This window comes from Haliotis rufescens, unplaced genomic scaffold (assembly GCF_023055435.1).
Source record: "Haliotis rufescens isolate VD_foot unplaced genomic scaffold, xgHalRufe1.0.p SCAF_38, whole genome shotgun sequence".
In the NCBI taxonomy this organism is placed as follows: Eukaryota; Metazoa; Mollusca; class Gastropoda; order Lepetellida; family Haliotidae; genus Haliotis; species Haliotis rufescens.
The window spans coordinates 1,513,775-1,533,121 of record NW_025964090.1 but is presented as its reverse complement, the minus strand read 5'-3'; the positions used below and the strand labels follow the sequence as shown (position 1 = coordinate 1,533,121).

At 40.8% G+C, this 19,347-nt stretch overlaps 1 protein-coding gene across 5 annotated transcripts; it reads left to right on the top strand.

Annotated features, from left to right (window-relative positions):
- The first annotated feature begins 300 nt into the window (after positions 1–300).
- Positions 301–17,687, top strand: LOC124120278 (zinc finger protein 85-like). Of its 5 annotated transcripts, none has more exons than XM_046483064.2 (7): positions 301–371; positions 883–943; positions 1,783–1,885; positions 4,508–4,584; positions 5,207–5,401; positions 9,060–9,315; positions 14,518–17,687. In XM_046483064.2, exons 2-7 carry the CDS (start codon positions 932–934, stop codon positions 16,971–16,973), a joined length of 3,099 nt encoding a protein of 1,032 aa, XP_046339020.2. In that variant the 5' UTR covers positions 301–371; positions 883–931; the 3' UTR covers positions 16,974–17,687. The 5 variants fall into 5 exon arrangements, with proteins under 5 accessions (XP_046339020.2, XP_046339021.2, XP_046339022.2 ...); XM_046483065.2 differs by having other exon boundaries at positions 304–348; XM_046483066.2 differs by lacking the exon at positions 301–371 and adding an exon at positions 497–542.
- Positions 17,688–19,347: the final 1,660 nt, after the last annotated feature.

Sequence of the window (19,347 nt, the reverse complement as noted above, 5' to 3'; positions counted from 1 at the left end):
TACATGCACATTTTGAATGGCAGATCAGGGAACGATTCATACGATGATTTTACGTTTATCGGACACCCAGGTAACAGTGTGGTGGATCATTTCATTGTTTGTAGTCTGTATTCTTGCGTTAAGAATTTTATTATAATTTTACGACCCGAATCCGATCATTTACCTATTACGGTTGAGATGCCTATGTATTTTATGACCGAATGGCCGCCCATAGAAATAGCGTGTTTTCCGCTGGAAGAGAAAACAGCTTGTAGAAATCCCATACAGAAACAGACTATAGAATACTAGCGCATGCGCGGTCCATGTCAACATGTCAGCTCCCTACCGCCGAAACAGAACGGGTTACCGGTCTGTTATTACCTCAAGTTGTGGTAATAAAATTATGACAAGCACGTGTATAGATAGGGAAACTATATGGAAGAATAGCGATATCAACTTTTCAGTCACAAATCCACGGGAAATATTTTTATAAAATCTCAGAAAAATACGAGGGTATTCGGCCACCAGGATTTATGAAAGTGGTGTAATCGGCAGTGATGTAGGTAGGGTGTAGGACCACATTGCGGCTCTCGGCTAGATGTTCTAAACCTGGTCAATCCTTCCACGTTCCCAATGTTGATGTTGTTCACTCTGACGTCATGTGTTGAAAGTTGTCTTCAGTGACTCGACTTTGGCCCAGGGTTTTAGTAATACTTTACTGATCATGAATCGGCAGTTACGAATGGCTCAATTCAATACTATGGTCCCTTACCAAACTGGAACAAGCCTAAACGATCCCATGTTGATGAAAACGCACCAAAAATATCATTTGAAGTCGGATTAAGTCATTTTTTCAAAGCTTTCTGTTCTAACTCTTCATTGAGTTTTCTTTATGATCTTCAGGTAACGGAGAAGGGTGTTAAACTTTCTTTGTGGATGAAGGACTTTAAAGATGGACTTTATTGTAAGTACCACAAGAATCCAATCTCATTGATGTTATGTCTGTTTTTTAACTATCAAACACTGTCAAACGATCTAAAACAAATCACAAGTTAATGTGATTCAGGATATTTTTTACTTTCTTACTTTGTCTCAAAAAACACAAATCATGATCACAAAAATTATGGAAACAGTGTGATCAATTTCTATAGTTTTGACATTGACAAGACAAGCTTTCTCAGAATAGGTCTTCAGCGACCCATGCTTGCCTAAAAAGGCAACTATGCTTATCGTAAGAGACGACTAACGTGATCGGGGAGTCAGGCTCGCTGACTTGGTTGATGCATGTCATCGTATCCCAATTTCGTGAATCGATGTTCATGATGTTAATCACTGAATTGTCTGGTCCAGCCTCAATTATTTACAGACCGCCGTCATATAGCTGGAACATTGCTGAGTGCAGCGTTAAGCAACAAACAGTACGATTAACATCATTCCACTGGTTACAAAGTAGTACATCAGGGGTAGGGCTGGGACTTGGGTACTTAAGTCAGGTGGGTACTGAGTAGGACCCGGGTACCCACAGAACTACCTGGACCCTTGGTTATATTGTTTAATGACAAAAAATTCTAAAACTATGGTTACACTATAAGTCACTAATGTTCCCATTCCTTTCTGCCAGGGCTATGGTCAAACTATATCAATCAGACAGTTCGTACCTATCTCTTGATATCTACAGGAGGTACCAGGGTAGGGTCGGGTAATAGGGTGGTGGGTGCCCGGGTAGTAAATTTGGACTCATCACAACTCCCTCAGTTGAGACAACTATGCAATATGTCTGCATTCATGATGTTGACATTTCAGGTGAAACAGGAGCCATGTGGAGAAAGTCCGTCTCCTCCAGAGTGTGAGAGACTCCAGAATAACTACATGGAAGTTGAGGCACCAGGTGATGACCGTTTTCTGTGTAAGTGACATTTCCATGTCAGTAGCATTTCTGTGTAAGTAGTATTTCCATGTAAATAGCATTTCTGTATATTTAAATTTTTATTGTGTTCATTGGAATTCCTGCATTCTGATTAGCTGAATTGGTCACGTGTTATTGCATTCATTTCCACGCCCTCTGAGGCGCACTACTTTTATTACTGCAGAATGTCAGGGAATGCCAATATAACAGTCGAGGGAATTCCATTTCTGCTCACATGCATCGTCATGCACATGCCATTTAGCGACATTCATGCATTCAAACTACCCTTTGAAACCGAAGGCCGAGGATGAATGAAACAGAAAACGCTCGCCTGTTTTTTCCCGCTCGCCTCGGTTCAACTTTCATGTCTTCGGGTTTCAATTCTTACTAGCATTTTCAAAATGTGTTTTAGTAATGTTTGAATCTGGCAGTAACTGACCATGTCATTTGAAACAGCCGCCTTCTCCCGGGCATATTTCTTCCGGTTCGTTACAGTCTGACTGTTGCAGTTCTTCTCGCCTCTTGCCTTAACTGACAGGTCCTATGAACAATGTTTTGATCCTACTCTCGGTTGATTGGCTACTGACTGTGTAGGCATGTCAAGTTATGTGCATAAATTAAACGATCACATGATTCATGTCACCCCACAGTATGTATTCATACACCAGGAATGTTTATCAATTTCGTCATTTTTGTCTGCTTTGATATATTTAACTGTTTTTGGTTAAACTATCGTAAGAGTTCACTGTGTATTTTTTTTGGTTCATTGAGGTATAAAATTGAAAAAGCGATGTGAAAACTGTATTAATCCGCATAGCGGATTCATAGTTTTCACGTCGCTTTTTCAAAAACTTGGGATTCATGCAGTTTTCACATCGCTTTTTTTATTCATACCTCAGTGAACCGAAACAAATACAGTCAATCCTTAAGTAAGTAACATTTCTGTGTCAGTAACATTTCCATGTAAGTAACATTTCTGTGTCAGTAACATTTCCATGTAAGTAGCATTTCCTGTGTAAGTAGCATTTCTGTGTAAGTGACAGTGGCTGACTTACAGGTAGAGTACCATAAAATATGAGTAAATTTGTAAAAGCACAACCAGGGCGTTTACAAGAACTTCCTTCACGTATGGTGAGAAAATGAAGATCATTCCCATTGCGGAGGTAAATGGAAACCAAGCAACTGGACATCAGTATGGGTGTGCCAAGTCCAACAACAAGGTGGACAAGGTGAAGCTGGTTGTACGACTGATCAGAGGCCTCGTCATCACTTAACAAGTTGGGCATCGTATCAGCTAAATTCAAGGCCAGTATTGGATGGGACACAGCTTCAGCTTCATGAGTTGTCAGACACAAGATTCACATTGCCTAGAAACTACACGCTGACTTTGAAGAAAATAGGGAGGATAACAGCCGGACCAGATTCACAATACCTTTGATATTCCATACCAGCAGAAAATCGGGTTCAGGGGAGAGAAAAGGGGGCATGGTTGGCCCAGTCGTCTAAGGCGCCGCGATTCGCTGTGCAGAGTTGCGTCCCTTGGGCACGCCAGAAACCTATGATTGTGGGTTCGAATCCCAGTTCGCCCCGATTATGTTTCTAGGTTTGTCGGCACCATACCTGTGCTCATGGATTTCACCAGAGTGGTAAACGTCTAAGACCTGCATCACTTCGGGCTTTCCTCCCACATTATGTTGACACGCCGTGATATAAATGGAATACTGTTAAAAGCAGCGTTAAACCAAACTCACTCAAAGGAGAGAAAAGGACTGAAGGGAATGACAGACAGATTCACAGAGATGCTGGCTGTTGCAGGAACAAGTTGCCACCCTATGTGTTTTTCAGAGAAAGACATTGCTAAGAATGAGCCACTTCCCAGGTGGTAGAGGTGAGGTGAAATTGGGCTTAACGTCGCGTCCAAGATTATTGCACTTATATGGCGACGTGCATGTACGTGTGTGTGTTTGTGTGGCTGCTTGTACTAGTCCGGACTAGTGCCGATTTATGGTGCTAGCCCACTGAGATACCATGCTGCAGTTTAACATGAATACCTCACTCAGACACAGTATACTTACTCCGAGCCGACCAGTCCTTGTTTAAGCCCCTTAATGCCGAGCGCCAGACAGGGTAACAACAAGTACCATCTTTTAACGTCTTTTGGTATGACGCGGCCCGGGATCGAACCCAGGACCTTCTGCTCTCCGGGCGGACGCTCTACCACTAGACCACGGAGGCGGTCCCCAGGTGGTAGAAGTACATGTACAGGAATAGGGCTGGTTTCGATGAAGAAATCACAAAAGACTGGATCAGAACTGGAATTTAACCCTGCACTATTGTATCTGAGTGGGTTGGTTAGCTTGGTAAAACCGGCATTAATCCGGACCAGTACAGACAACCACCAGATGCGTGAAGTCGTTCTGGCATGTCGCTATATTAGTGCAGTAATCTTGGAACACAATGTTAAACCCAATTTCACCTCACCTCACCTCACCTCACCTCACCTCACCTCACCTCACCTCACTGCACCTCACCTTGCCGCCCCTTCGTTGACAGTGGTACTGCCATGACAATCTAATAAGCTAATATACATGATATATTAACATGTGTGTGTTTGTACCTCAGATTGCCAGGACTGCAACAAGGAGTATGAAGGGGACTGTTCAGTACACGGACCTCTTCTCATGGTGGCAGACACACAGGTATTCTTCTCTCTTCTCTTTTCAATAATAATAATCATTTTGAATTGTACCAGTAGCAATCTTCAGTCAAGTAGATACAAGGGAGTGATTCTTGTTATCAGTATTTGTAAGTGAGTCATTAACACATACTTATGATATACCGTATTTGACGTAATAAGTGCCCAGGGCGCTCTCAATATTAGAAATAGGGGCTGTTATTAGAATATAATTTTGGTGAGAGAAAAAACAGAGTTTAAAGATTGTATATTTCGTGGTTAATGCTGACAGCCTGAAATAATACAAAAGAAAAACATGTGCGTATTATACTCAATAGATATATTTGCCAGAATTTAATTGCCCATAATTAAGGGTGCATATATCACAAGAGTGTGTATTATCATGATTATACAAGAGTGAATTTAAGTCTTGTATACATGGATCAATCGGAAGGGGTGCTAATTGGGATTGTTCACTAGCCAATATATTCGCAAATATCACGGTGGGCACTTATTAGAGTGGGTCTCTTATTACGCCAAATACAGTTGTTGGAATCATGCAATGGACTCTGCAGAAATTTCTTATGATTATGGAAAGGGTTTTGAAAAACATATACAATTTATTTTCAAATGTGGAATGATTTCAGGAAACACCAGGAAGCTCAGACAGAGCGTGGAAAACGATGCCTGTTGGTCTGGAGATTGAGGAATCTGGGATCCCAGGCGCTGGTCTTGGAGTTTGGGCGTCTCGGGACTTTGTTCCACGCACCTGCTTTGGGCCGTACGAGGGAGACTCCATCCAAGATGAGAACACTGCTCATGGATCAGGATACAGTTGGCAAGTATGTTTGGTACAAAAATACTTTCGGATATCATAGAAATATGCTTTTTGCCATATAAATATTCATGGCATTTAACAAAGAAGTCTATTCTTTAATGATCAAGTAACAACCACTTCTTTGATAGGCATTTAGAAGTTGGAGTAGTAGGTGGGTTAAGAATTTATGGATAAACAACTTCCTTCTTACAATTAAGAGCGACGTTTCGGTGTAGTTTCTAACACAATCTCATTAAAATCAGATCTTAGTTTTCGCTACCGCTAAACAAAGATCTGACGACATCCCATTAGGGTCACCTCAGAACGACCTTTCGCGAATTTTGACCGACCAATGAAATGACTGGCAAGAAATCGACAGTGGCCAATCAGAAGACATTTTTCTGGAGCTTTACGACACTAGTTTCAAACTGGTGACTACGCTTCGAAACATATTTTGACATATTCTCGATTAAAAAAATTAAAACTGATAATTCTGGAATGGCTTATAGATGGCCTAGATTGTATGGATATAATCATAAAACCCGTAACTGTTGTTCGGAATACACCGTGTTGAATATTTACTGGTTGCATGATTAGAAAACACATTCCGACTGTCACTTTCATGATCTGGTAAGCGACGCTCTGATTGGCTGGGTGAAAGGTCGTTCTGACGTGACTCTTAATGGGATTGTCCTCAGATCTTTGTTTAGCGATAGCGAGAACAAAGATCCGATTTTAATGAGATTGGTTCTAACACCGTTATCAAGCAAGTGATATACAGAGTGTGGTTGGCAAGTATATATACAACTCATCAAAGACCCCAATCAGCCATAATCCCGTTGTTTAAATTACTGGCTTCATCCTTTGTTTAGGTCACTGACTTCACCGATGATTGTAATCACTACCCTTGTGTGTACATAACAGGCTTCTCTACTCCAGTATAACAATATCTACTCTACTGTATAAACATTGCCTCCTACTTGTATATATACTTGCCAACCACACTCTGTAAATCACTTCCTTGATAACGGTGTTAGAACCTACACTGAAACGTCGCTCTTAATTGTAATAAAGAAGTTGTTTATCCATAAATTCTTATCCTTACTAAGTAACAACCAGTTGACCTTCCTAGGGTTTTTGGAGGGCACAGGTGTCGTCTAAGGCGCCGCGATTCGCTTTGCAGAGTTGCGTCCCTTGGGCATGCCAGAAACCTATGATTGTGGGTTCGAATCCCGGTTCGACCCAATTATGTTTCTAGGTTTGTCAGCACCATACCCGTGCTCGTGGGTTTCACCGAAGTGGTAAACGTCTGAAACCTGCATCACTTCAGGCTTTCCTCCCACATTAAGCTGACACACCGCGATGTGACTGGAATACTGTTAAAAGCGGCGTTAAACCCAACTCACTCACTCACTCACTCCTAAGGATTTTGTGTTCTGTCTGCAATTTCACAGGGGGAAAAAGTAGCTCTGAAAAAACATGTTGTGATTGTTTCCAATGAACAAAATCTGAAAAATGTACCTTTTTTTATAATCATTTTCGCTTCATTTAACATCTTATTCACAAAACAAGTTTATGTGTGTGTTATAAAAAATAACAAAATGACTCTGTGTCAACACTTCTCCCATGATGTATGCCACATTACACACACATTTCCTAAACTAGGTTCAGGCCACTGGGATGTCAACTTGGGTGAAATATATACCTGTTAAGAGACACAGGATAGGTGCTAGGTTATCACCTCTAGTTATGAAACGTGAAGATTCGGGGTAGGAACGGTCTTCAGCAACCCATGCTTGCCGTAAAAGGCGTCTATGCTTGTCGTAAGAGGCGACTAATGGGATCGGGTGGTCAGGCCTGCTGACTTGGTTGATGCATGTCATCGATCCCAATTGCGTGGATCGATGCTCATGATGTAAATCACTGGATTGTCTGGTCCAGACTCGATTATTTACTGCGCCGTCATATAGCTGGAATATTGCTGAGTGCAGCGTTAAACACCAAACCAACCAACCAACCTCTCGTTACAGTTTGTTTTATTTAGCATGTCTCAAATGCAAAGTTTCTAAGCTTGTCATCCTTCTACCCATAAACAAGTATTTTGAGAATTATCAGTTTTGATTCAAAAAAGGCTAGATTAGGTAGGTTTGAATAATTTTGTATTATTTATTTTATCCCAAGGAATTGTATTGAAAGCAGGGAGAGCATTTCTCTAGCCTTCCAACAGTACTTCACACATCTTTGAAATCATTTTGAATACATTCTGTTTCTTGTGTGAAAATTTGGCAACACATTTACAGTTAAGTCTGCCCCTGTTTGTCTGTTGACAGTTAATCTGCATCTGTTAGTCTGACCCCCTTAGTCTGTCTTCTGTTAGTCTGCCCCTGTTAGTGTGCCTCCCTCACTGTTAGTCTGCCCCTCTTAGTCTGCCTTCCTCCCTGTCAGTCTACTCATTAGTCTGTCTTTTGTTAGTCTGCCCCTGTTAGTGTGCCTTCCTCCCTGTCAGTCTACTCATTAGTCTGTCTTTTGTTAGTCTGCCCCTGTTAGTGTGCCTTCCTCCCTGTCAGTCTACTCATTAGTCTGCCCCTGTTAGTGTGTCTCCCTCCCTGTCAGTCTACCCATTAGTCTGTCTACTGTTAGTCTGCCCGTTAGTGTGTCTCCCTCCCTGTCAGTCTACCCATAAGTCTGTCTACTGTTAGTCTGCCCCTTTTAGTGTGCCTCCCTCCCTGTAAGTCTGCTTGACATGCTTGATAAAGGTCATAGCATATCTACCATATATCTGCATTGAAACTTTTTTCAATATACTTCCATTTACAACATGAATGACCAATATTTTCAGAATCTTTCTCTCTCCCCCCCCCCCCCCAAATCTTTTTTTAAAAATATCAAATTGTAAAGGTATATTGAATTATTTCTACTATTGTTGTGGTAAAGTGCGCTGACTTGGTTGATGCATGTCATCGTAAACCCAACCACGTAGATTGATGCTCATGATATCCATCACTGGATTGTCTGGTCCAGACTCGATTATTCACAGACCGCCGTTATATAGCTGGAATATTGCTGAGTGCAGCGTTAAACAACAAACAAACAAACAAACAAACAAAACAAAGATATCCGCCTCAACACATTTTGACACAGTCAGTCCGTCCGTAAGTCCGTGCAAGATGTTGTTTCCCGAGCAGATCATCAAAACTGTACAATTTTCCTTCACCAAACTTGGCACATAGATAGGTCTAGTGGTGAACTGGAGCCATTTCATAATTTGGAATTTAAAAAAATAATTTTACAACTTTTTAGGCTGGAAATGCTCGTGGTTTTTTTTTTAGCAGATCCACCAAACCAAGCTATACAATATTTCTTCACTAAACTTGGCACATAGATATGCCTAGTGTTGACCTAGTGCCTTTTGCCTTCAAGGACAATATATGCCGGAGGAAGCATGTGACCAAAGATTCTTTTCTACGATATTATTGTAGAATCTGTTCCTACATGTCCAAAGAAAATCAGGTTGGGTTCAAGATACATTTAGAACGTATAAGAATAACACTACTAGTTGTCATTCATATTAATGCATTTCATATTGTTTGGATTATTCTCAAACCATGCAGATGCTGTGGGCTAAAAAGAGTTCTCATCACACCTTGTCATCTATAGTGTATTTTGTATTTGCTTTCAATCAGATCCACACAGATGGACAACCTTCCCACTTTGTAGATGGCCAACACTGCAACACAGCCAACTGGATGAGATATGTCAACTGTGCTCGAACAGAGGAAGAACAGAATCTGACTGCATTTCAATACAATGGCCATATCTACTACAGAGCCTACAAAAAGATCGGTGTTGGTTGCGAGCTGCTTGTATGGTACGGACACAAGTATGCAAGGAACCTTGGTATCGAGAGACAACTTACACTCCAAGAGGGGCACACTGAAGGTAAACACTTTTAGAATACTGACATTAGCGAGGCTGCATTGTAGGGGAAACAGGTCAATATTATCTTTCGCTAACTTACATGTCTTAATAAAAAGATTAATGCAATCACTAAAATCTAACAAATTTCTGATCCAGCTTTTATTATGTTGCACATTTTCCTGAATTATATGTCAATAAATATATAAATAGTGATCAAAAGGACGGTCTGGTAGCCTAGTGATTAAAGCATTCGCTCATTACACCGAAGACCGGGATTGATTCCCGACATGGGTACAATGTGTGAAGCCCATTTCTGGTACCCCCTGCCATGATATTGCTGGAATATTGCTAAAAGCGGCATAAAATCATACTCACTCACTAGTGATCTTATGGCATTTTTTCAATTATGTTCCCATAATCTGAAAAAAAAACATGGCTACAAGCGTGGCAGCCATATTGAAAAACCTATTTATCAGCATTACTCATGCCATGTTTGTTCAAATTGAAAAATTTTAAAATGATATTCGGGATAAATGTAGTTAGTAGCGACATTTTGTACAAGCATATTTATTTAGTGGTGGGGATCAACATAATTATATGTTCTGATTTTTTTGATTTTTTTTTATCAGAGCTCCAGATAAGCTGCGTATCTGCGTAAAATACGCATCAGAAATGCAGAAATACGCAGTAAAAGAAAATCCAAGCATATCAAATACGCAACGAACATTACAGATACGCTACAAAAATAAAACTTGTGCGTATCATCAAAATATTGTGAAGTAACCCAGCGTATTCGATTAGCGAATCAGCAACTTATTTTGAAATTATAAACGGGCATTCCACCAACCTTGCCAACCGTTACATCATGATCATTTGCCATCACACTTTCTTGTGGAAGTATCGTGGTATTTGTGAGTCCTATAAAGCTCTCTTACCCACATGACACCAGTTTGTAGGGACTAGATGAATAGTGTTGTTAAATATTTAACTTAAAGCCCCACCCTGACTATAAATAGCCCGCAAGGTGGCGGTGTTTCAGTTTCGAACAATGACTGACAATGTAAACACAACCGAGTGTCGGGAGACGTTTTTTGAAAACCATACGGGAACCAGATCACCATTGACCATCAAACTTTGCATCAACTTGTATGACAAACCATGGATACAACAAATGGCTCCATATCAAGATATAAGGCAATAAATTTTCTGTAGTTTTATCCTAAAAAATCGAATCGATCGTGTTTGGCGTCTGCATCGATCACAGTGGGAGGAGCTTATTTACGTTTGCGCTATAAATAGCAAAGCCCATGGTCATGTGTACATGTGGCACATTTAATGCATTTGTGGTCAAAGTGTATTGTGTTGTATATTTTTACGGCAGAACAGCAGCAGAACATCAGTTTCAGTTAATGTAACAGTAACGATACTTAAATACGAAATTGACGATGCGATTCTTTCAGTTCAATCTGAAAATTACAGATATTTGTTTAGTTTTGGTCATTTGCATTCAACAGTTAGATTTGTGCCACACAATAATCAGTTTATATTCATAAAACGTAAATTATTACAGAGATTTTTCAACTAGTGTTTAGGAAGGGGCCTAATTTGAAGCACCAAAAGTTGCGCGAATATTTCTCAGCTTGACTACAATAGATGAATATGTTACGTGTATCAACATAACAATGCACATAAGCAACTGGTAAATAAGTAACTGAATATACTTGATGTTTTGGCCTACAGAAGGCGTATCCGGATAATATTGTACTTACGATAAACGAAAACTCCAATACACATATAGCAAGACAACTTTAATTATGAATTTCCTTTTCTTTCACAGAATTTTCACACACAAAACTGAGTTTGATCATTAGATCCACACTTGTCCCATGTATTTTTTGTTCGGGGTATTTGGGTACACTTCGCGCACAAGTTTTATAATACAATTTGGGATCCCTTTCCCGTTTTGTCCACACCAATCCTTCATCTGCTGCAACGTTTAATTCCGTGTCTTCAAGTCCAAGTATCTACGATCTCTCCAAACACTTCGTTTATTTAGCTCAGTCCAGAAACAATGTGTTCGAATCGACGAATTTCTGCAACATGGTGGCCGCACCATTCCCTAACTGCGATTGCCTGTGCCGTGTCACGCATGGTTGACAAAAGAAGTGTGAACATACATATTCGGCTTCATCTGGTTCCAATATGAAATCTAGCTGTGACACTGATTCGCTAATCCCAAGAATCGGCACTGAATTTATCAAAGTTTCTGTTGCACTTGCAAGGGCGGGAAGAGAGGCGCCATCTTGTCGATTCGAGTTGTGAATCGGAATGATGTCATCTTGAACTGGAACTTTCTCCACGATAAAGTCACCAATGTCACAATCGAAATGACCTAAGGCTCCCTGATTATCTCGAACAATTCTTCGGCTTCACATGAAAATGTTCTGTTGATCATATTGAAGACAAGCGAAATTGCAAAGTTCTTGACAGTTGTAAGCAGCAACTCGATGCGCTCATGGGGCGTGGTTGCTAGGAGATCGCGTGTTTAGAAAGGCGAAAATAAAAAGTTTTAGAAAGTAATAAAAGAAATACCCAGTGCAATGAAAAAGTACCATGTACAGGATATTTTTTAAAATAATATTCACGAAAAAAATAATTTATTAATTTATCCCAAGGTCTAAATCCTGATCACGTGGTGGGTATTTGGAAGGAATCTTTGCGATGACGCCGTGAATGAGGCCGTGTGTATTACATTGTTGAATTCAACTGCCCAGGAAGATTGTTGAGGCATTGACATTATGACAGATGTTCGTCATGGATGGAGAGAAAAATGTATCTGAGAGAAACATTGTTGCTTTGAGCTTCGAGACAAAACACTACTGCTGAAGTAGCCAGCGACCTGAATGTAAGCTTGATGAAAGTAATGTTGAAACCCATTTTCACGCACATGACAGAATTAATGTGAACAAATATTTATCTGAACATCGTTTCGTAGTCTATGAGGCTGTCCGTTTTTGAATATTTTTATCTCCATTCCGACGTATAATAATATAATGTCTTCGTGTCTCAATTTTGCTGCCGCTGTGGAAAATTGCGCACCGATCTAATAAAAGAAATACTACTAGATCTACAATTGCACCGTCATAAAAGAACCAGGTCAACTTTATCTTTATCTTATTAAAAATTTGTTTCCGAAAAAAGCGAATGGATCTACATCATAAATTAATTCATAGACTAGATTCTAGTACCAAGTGTTGAACCTTTTTTCAAATGTCATAAAATAACTTGCACAATTATTGAAAGACATTTTTTGATAAGTCTGTCATATATTTTATTTCGTCCGCCCGCTCTCTGATTAGTTGAGGCTTGAGGGGAGAAGAAACACATACAAAAAATATGGATGGCCTTATGCAAATGACACTTGGCATGCCAATCAACAGGGATCTGGGTCACTGGGACCCGCCAAGTTTCACGGATCAAGTTACTTCGGCATGAGGAGCTTCATCGGACAAGTGAGACTTTGCCAAAATACATTGCTACTGGGCAATGAAAAAATGACAAGAAACTACTTTGATCATTTGAAAATATTTTTGACCATTACCAGGGTTTTTTACACGATCGTTGTCATCCAGATTCCAGATGAGGCAAGACGAACACAACGAAGAAAAACATTGTTGAAATCACTGATTACTGTATATATTGTGAGAAATGCTATTTCTAAACTGCAGATATACCGTACACCACAGGATAACGATTAGTGCCCCAACACATATTATGTTTCTTGTTCATTTACACTGCTCATATGCATCACGACAAACGAACGTATTTCGTTCTCGTCCAGAGATTTAGAACTATAATTTGTGTGTTGGACTGTGTTGGATAAATCGTGGACATTCCACGGTATCATTTTATGAAGATGTGAAGACGACATGGCAGGTAGGTTATGAAACCAAAGATGTACACGTTTGTTGAAAAGTCTTGGAATCGTTTGGTAGATATTTATATTACCCTTAAAACTTACGTCCTTGTTGTCAAACGGCCCACGTGGGTGGGTGTTTACATGACGTCACCCGTTTACGCATTAACCAATGAAATGTATGTGTTATCATGACGTCATATTGACCTGTCAAATCACTTGTATAAGCTCCGCCCACTAGAGTGCGGTAGTTACTACCGCAGATGGGGCTTTAAATACCCACATGTGTAAAAACTAGTGGGTTATAGAAATTTGAATACCCAGATAGAATTACTGATACCCAATGATTTTAAAATGCATGGGTAAAATACCCACAACACCAAAAACTTATCTGGAGCTCTGGTTTTATATTACATTTTAACCATAATTTCACCTTTGTACTTTGACCATGGTCCTAAAGTCTCTCAAGATGCATTTCCTTGGACTGTGAACATAATAGCCTCGGAAAGCAATGATGACATCAGAATTTGTTCAAGAGGTTTGAATCTGATTTTCAATATGGCCACCTCAGCAGCCGTGTTGTAAAAGCTAGTTATGCTGTTGAATGCATGTCCAGGTGAGCTACAAGGCAGTGGTAATATTCTTTTGCTGTGATGTTGAGAATCAAACACTGGTCTTTTGTTCTTGAACCACTTGAACCTTTGTCAGAGGGCACCTTGCACATGATGTTCTTGATCAATGATGTTGTGAAAATGGGCTGAATTTATTGTTGTGCTGTCAGATTTGTTTGCTTTGACAGGGAGGGTGGTTATCAGAGATATTGACAAGCAAAGTCTCATCATGTGCAGGACACAAAGATATAAATAAACCAGATAATAAAACCGGAATGTGTCTTACCGTATTTGACGTAATAAGCGCCCAGGGCACTCTCAAAATTAGAAATAGGGGGCTTTTATTAGAGTATAAATTTGGTGAAAGGGTTGAAAGATCATAAATTTCGTGGTTTATGCTGACAGCCAGAAATGATACTGAAGAAAAGTCTGCGTATTATACACAAAAGATATATTTTTCAAGAATTTAATTGCCCGTAATTAAGGGTGCATGTAACACACAAGTGTGTATTATACATGGATAAATAAGTCTTGTGTACATGGATCAATCGGAAGGATGCTAATTGGGATTGTTCACAAGCCAATGTATCAGCAAATATCACCGTAGGCGCTTATTATGTTGAATACGGTATTAAACATTCTCAGTACTTCCATCAAATAGTGCACTATTTTTGTATCTCGATCTTCCTTTTTCAGACATGTACCCGTGTGACAGCTGTGATCTTGGGTTCTCATCCGTGGTGTTCTTGTGGAAACATCTCAAGAAGATGCATGGAGGAAAACTGACAGCTCAGATGAGGTTCATAGTTAACACTCAGGGTGTTAGCATCTGTGACTTTATTGAAAAGATAGAAAGCCGAGAAGAGGACAGAGACTCTCAGGAAATTAGCATCTGTGACTTTATTGTGAAGATAGAGAGCCCGGAGGACAACAGTGCCACTCAGGGCGTTAACATCTGTGACTTCAATGGGGATGTAGAAAGCCCGGAAGACAACAGTGCCACTCAGGGCATTAACATCCGTGACTTCAATGGGGATGTAGAGAGCCCGGAAGACAACAGTGCCACTCATGGCGTTAACATCCGTGACTTCAATGGGGATGTAGAGAGCCCGGAAGACAACAGTGCCACTCAGGGCGTTAACATCCGTGACTTCAATGGGGATGTAGAGAGCCCGGAAGACAACAGTGCCACTCAGGGCGTTAACATCCGTGACTTCAATGGGGATGTAGAGAGCCCGGAAGACAACAGTGCCACTCAGGGCGTTAACATCCGTGACTTCAATGGGGATGTAGAGTGCCCGGAAGACAACAGTGCCACTCAGGGCGTTAACATCCGTGACTTCAATGGAGATGTAGAGAGCCCGAAAGACAACAGTGCCACTCAGGGCATTAACATCCGTGAATTTATTGAGAAAGTAGAGTGCCCAGAAGAGGACAGTGCCACTCAGGACGTTGACATCCATGACTTTATAGTTAAGACAGAGTGCCCAGAAGAGGACAGTGACTTTCAGGACGTTGACATCCATGACTTTATAGTTAAGACAGAGAGCCCAGAGAACAGTGACACTCAGGACGTTGACATCCATGACTTTATAGTTAAGACAGAGAGCCAGGTACAGACCAGTGACGATGTCAATGAGGACAGGAACCCTGAACCAACAGAAACAGATAACCACCAGAAACGTAAACAGCGTCAGGGTGGGAAAGTGCATCAGTATGGTAAGCATAGCAAAGAATTCAATGCACCAAGTCGCTTGCAGACACGCTTGCAGACACGCCTGCAGACACACATGGAGAGACACTTGAGGAGTAAAACGAGGAGTAACACTCGAGTGAAGCTTTTTCCATGTGAGAAATGTGGGAAAACGTTTTCACTGGCAAGTAACCTGCAGACACATATGAATCTTCACAGCAGAGTTAAATCTTATTCCTGTAAAAAGTGTGGGAAAACATTTAGAAAAACAAGTGACCTTCAAAGGCACACGGGAAGTCACAGTAGAGCAAGACCATATGCATGTCCTGCATTTGAGGAGACATTAGCAAGATCCTCTGATTTGAAGAAGATGAAACATCACAACAAAGTCCAGCCATACACGTGCTATGAATGTGGTAAAGCATTTAAAAAGTCACGATACCTGCAGGCACACATGAAGCTCCACGTTGGAGTCAAATCGTATACATGTAGTGAGTGTGGAAAAGCATTTATGTTTCCATGCAACCTGGAGAAACACACAATGTGTCACACTGGAGTAAAACCTCATACGTGTAGTGAGTGTGAGAAAGCATTTTCAACTTCGCAAGGCCTTTATAGGCACATGAGTTTACACACTGGTGATAAACCATTCCAGTGTGGTGAGTGTGGCAATGTGTTTTCACATCCAGAAAGCCTGAGGAAACATAGAATGTTACACACTGGGGAGAAGCCATTCCAGTGTGGCACTTGTGGGAAAGCATTTATAGATTCAGGTCATCTGAAAATACACATGAGAAGTCACAGTGGAATCAAGCCTTACAAGTGTAGCGAGTGCGGGAAAACATTTACACAGTCAGGTAACCTCAAGTTGCACATGACAAGTCACAGTGGCATTAAGCCCTACCTGTGCAGTGAGTGCGGGAAAGCATTCAGCCTGATGAGTTACCTTCAGGGACACATGAGGCATCATGCTGGTATAAAACCATACGAGTGCAACGTGTGTGGGCTCAGATTTTGTGGCAACAAGAAGGCTCACATGAGAACTCACACTGGAGATAGGCCCTTTCTGTGTAGAGAATGTGGAAAAACATATACAACTGCGGGTAACCTACGGACACACCAGAGAAAAAGTCACATTGAAGTCAAACCTTACAAGTGTGATGAGTGTGACCTGACATTTACATCATTTGGTAAACTAAAGGTACACGCCAGAATTCACACTGGAGTTAAGTTTTACAACTGTGACACGTGTGGGAAACCATGTACAACACTGGGTAACCTGAAGGCACACAGGCAAACTCACGCTGGAGTCAGACCTTACAAATGTGAGAAGTGTGGGAAATACTATTCAACACCGGGTAATCTAAAGGCACACATAAAAAGAACCCACACTGGAGTCAATCGTAAGAACACTGAGGTGAAGAGTGTGGGAAATCAGTTAAAGATTCGAGTAACATGAAGCAACACATGCCTGTTGACAGTGGTGTCGAGCCTTGTTGGTTGCGAGAAAGAATTCACACATTCAGATAACCTGAAGGCACACTTTTGATGTTGCATTTAACCCAAATTAAATTCACGGGGCGGTTGGGTAGCCTAGTGGTTAAATGTCGCTCGTCACGCCAAAGACCTGGGTTCAATCCCTGACATGGGTACAATGTGTGAAGCCCATTTCTGGTGTTCCCCCATCGTGATATTGCTAGAATATTGCTAAAAGCGACGTAAAACATTCTCACTCACTCATTAAATTCGCATCTCCGTTCTCGCTATCACGAAACAAGGATCTGAGGACATCCTATTATGGGCCATGTGGGAACAACTTTTCATCCAACTTATCAGAGCGTCGCTTACAAGATTGGAAAAGTGACACTCAGAATGTGTTCACAAAAGTCGAAAGTTCACAGAAGTTCAGTCAGACATGACCTGTAATTGGATGTCCTGAGATCTTTGTTTAGCAGTAGCTAGAACTTAGACCTGATTTTAAAGAGACTGGCATTGAACTACATCCATGTAGTTATTGTGGCAAAGTATTGACAACATTGTCACTGAAGACACACAGGACTCTGTGAACAAGACCGTTTGTAGATGTACTCCTATTTTAATTACACAATTTAAGTATAAGATTTTAATTACATATGTATTACCTCAAATAAAAACACTTGCTTTTACACATTTATGTTAACTTCCTCTTGTTTTTGGCCATATGAGCTTATGTCATCGCAAGTCGTCCATCAACCATCCATCATCTGTTGTCTATGTCCATATTCCTTTGGCATGTGATCTGTGAAGATCCAGGGTAGAATAGGTCTTCAGCAATCCATGCTTGCCATAAAAGGCGACTGCTTGTAATAGTATGAGGCGACAATCGGGTGGTCTGGCCCGCTGACTTGGTTGAAGCATGTCATTGTATCCCAATTGTGTGGATCTATGCTCATGATGTCAACCACTGGATTGTCTGGTCCAGACTCGATTATTTACAGACCACCATCATTTAGCTGGAATATTGCTGAGTGTGGCATAAAACAACAAACCAACCAACCAACGTTTGACATGTTCAACTTCTTCTCTAAAATGTGTTGATTGATTGAACTGAAATTTTGTGTCAAGTTGTTACTATTAGATGGTTCAGGTTTGGTCAAGGCATCAAGATTTTAATTTCAATATGGCCGCCAGGTAGCCATTTGTGTCGCCAATCATAAACATCTCGCAGAAACCACTGAACAAATGAACGAAATTTTTGCGTGTTCACTGCATGAATTTGTGAAGGAGTTTTAAATTGAGTTAAAAATATTATTGTTTGGTGCGTGTGTAGTTAATATTTATTGACCTTTGTTCTTTAGACCATGCATGCGACCCGTGGAGATTCCGGGGTAGAATAGGTCTTCAGCAACCCATGCTTGCCGTAAAAGGCGACTATGCTTGTCGTAAAAGGCGACTAACGGGATCGCTGACTTGGTTGATACATGTCATCGATCCCAATTGCATGGATTGATGCTCATGATATCAGTCACTGGATTTTCTGGTCCAGACTTGATTATTTACAGACCACTGGAATTTACATATAGCTGGAATATTGCTGAGTGCGGCGTTAAACAACAAACCAACCAACCAACTTTAGACCATGCATTTAACTTCTCAAAAAATGCATTTCCTCGCACACACCGTCAATGTCATCTTTTGAGAGTGAGAAACCACTTGACAAGTGAAACTGGAACTTCACATGCTTGTCAAAAATGAATACAGCTGAATTTGTGTAAGAGGTTCGGATCTGATTTCCAAAATGGCCTCCATGGCAGCCAAATTGAAAACGTCATACATCTCTGCTCAAAGTGTACAGTAATGCTTTTAACATGTTAGTTGCATTTTCTGTAAACATCTCTGAAATTGCCACCGAGGAATCATAATTTTGTCTATGCTAAATTTAACTGTTGTGTATTGCAATAATGTTGTACAATAACACATTCATTCTTGGAGATTTGGAAACGTGGAAGTTTAGATACTTGTTTCATATTAATACACGCCTCCGTTGTCAAAAGGTAGAGTGTCCGCCCGGAGAGCAGAAGGTCCGGGGTTTTGATCCCCGGCCTCGTCATACCAAAAGGCGTTAAAAGATGGTACTTGTTGTTACCCTGTCTGGCGCTTGGCATTAAGGGGCTAAAACAAGGACTTGACGGCTTGGAGTGTACTGTGTCTGAGTTGGGTATGGTATCCCAGTGAGCTAGCACTTTAAATCGGCATCAATCCGGACTAGTACAAGCAGCCACACACACATACATACACGTGCATGCACGTCGCTATATAAGTGCAATAATATGGACGCAACGTGAAACCCCATT

Bases quoted from the DNA above. Each gene is read 5' to 3' on its own strand.
- LOC124120278 (XM_046483064.2), top strand. The intron at 4,585-5,206 runs GTATTCTTCTCT...GAATGATTTCAG, and splicing joins TCATGGTGGCAGACACACAG to GAAACACCAGGAAGCTCAGA. The intron at 9,316-14,517 runs GTAAACACTTTT...TTCCTTTTTCAG, and splicing joins CCAAGAGGGGCACACTGAAG to ACATGTACCCGTGTGACAGC.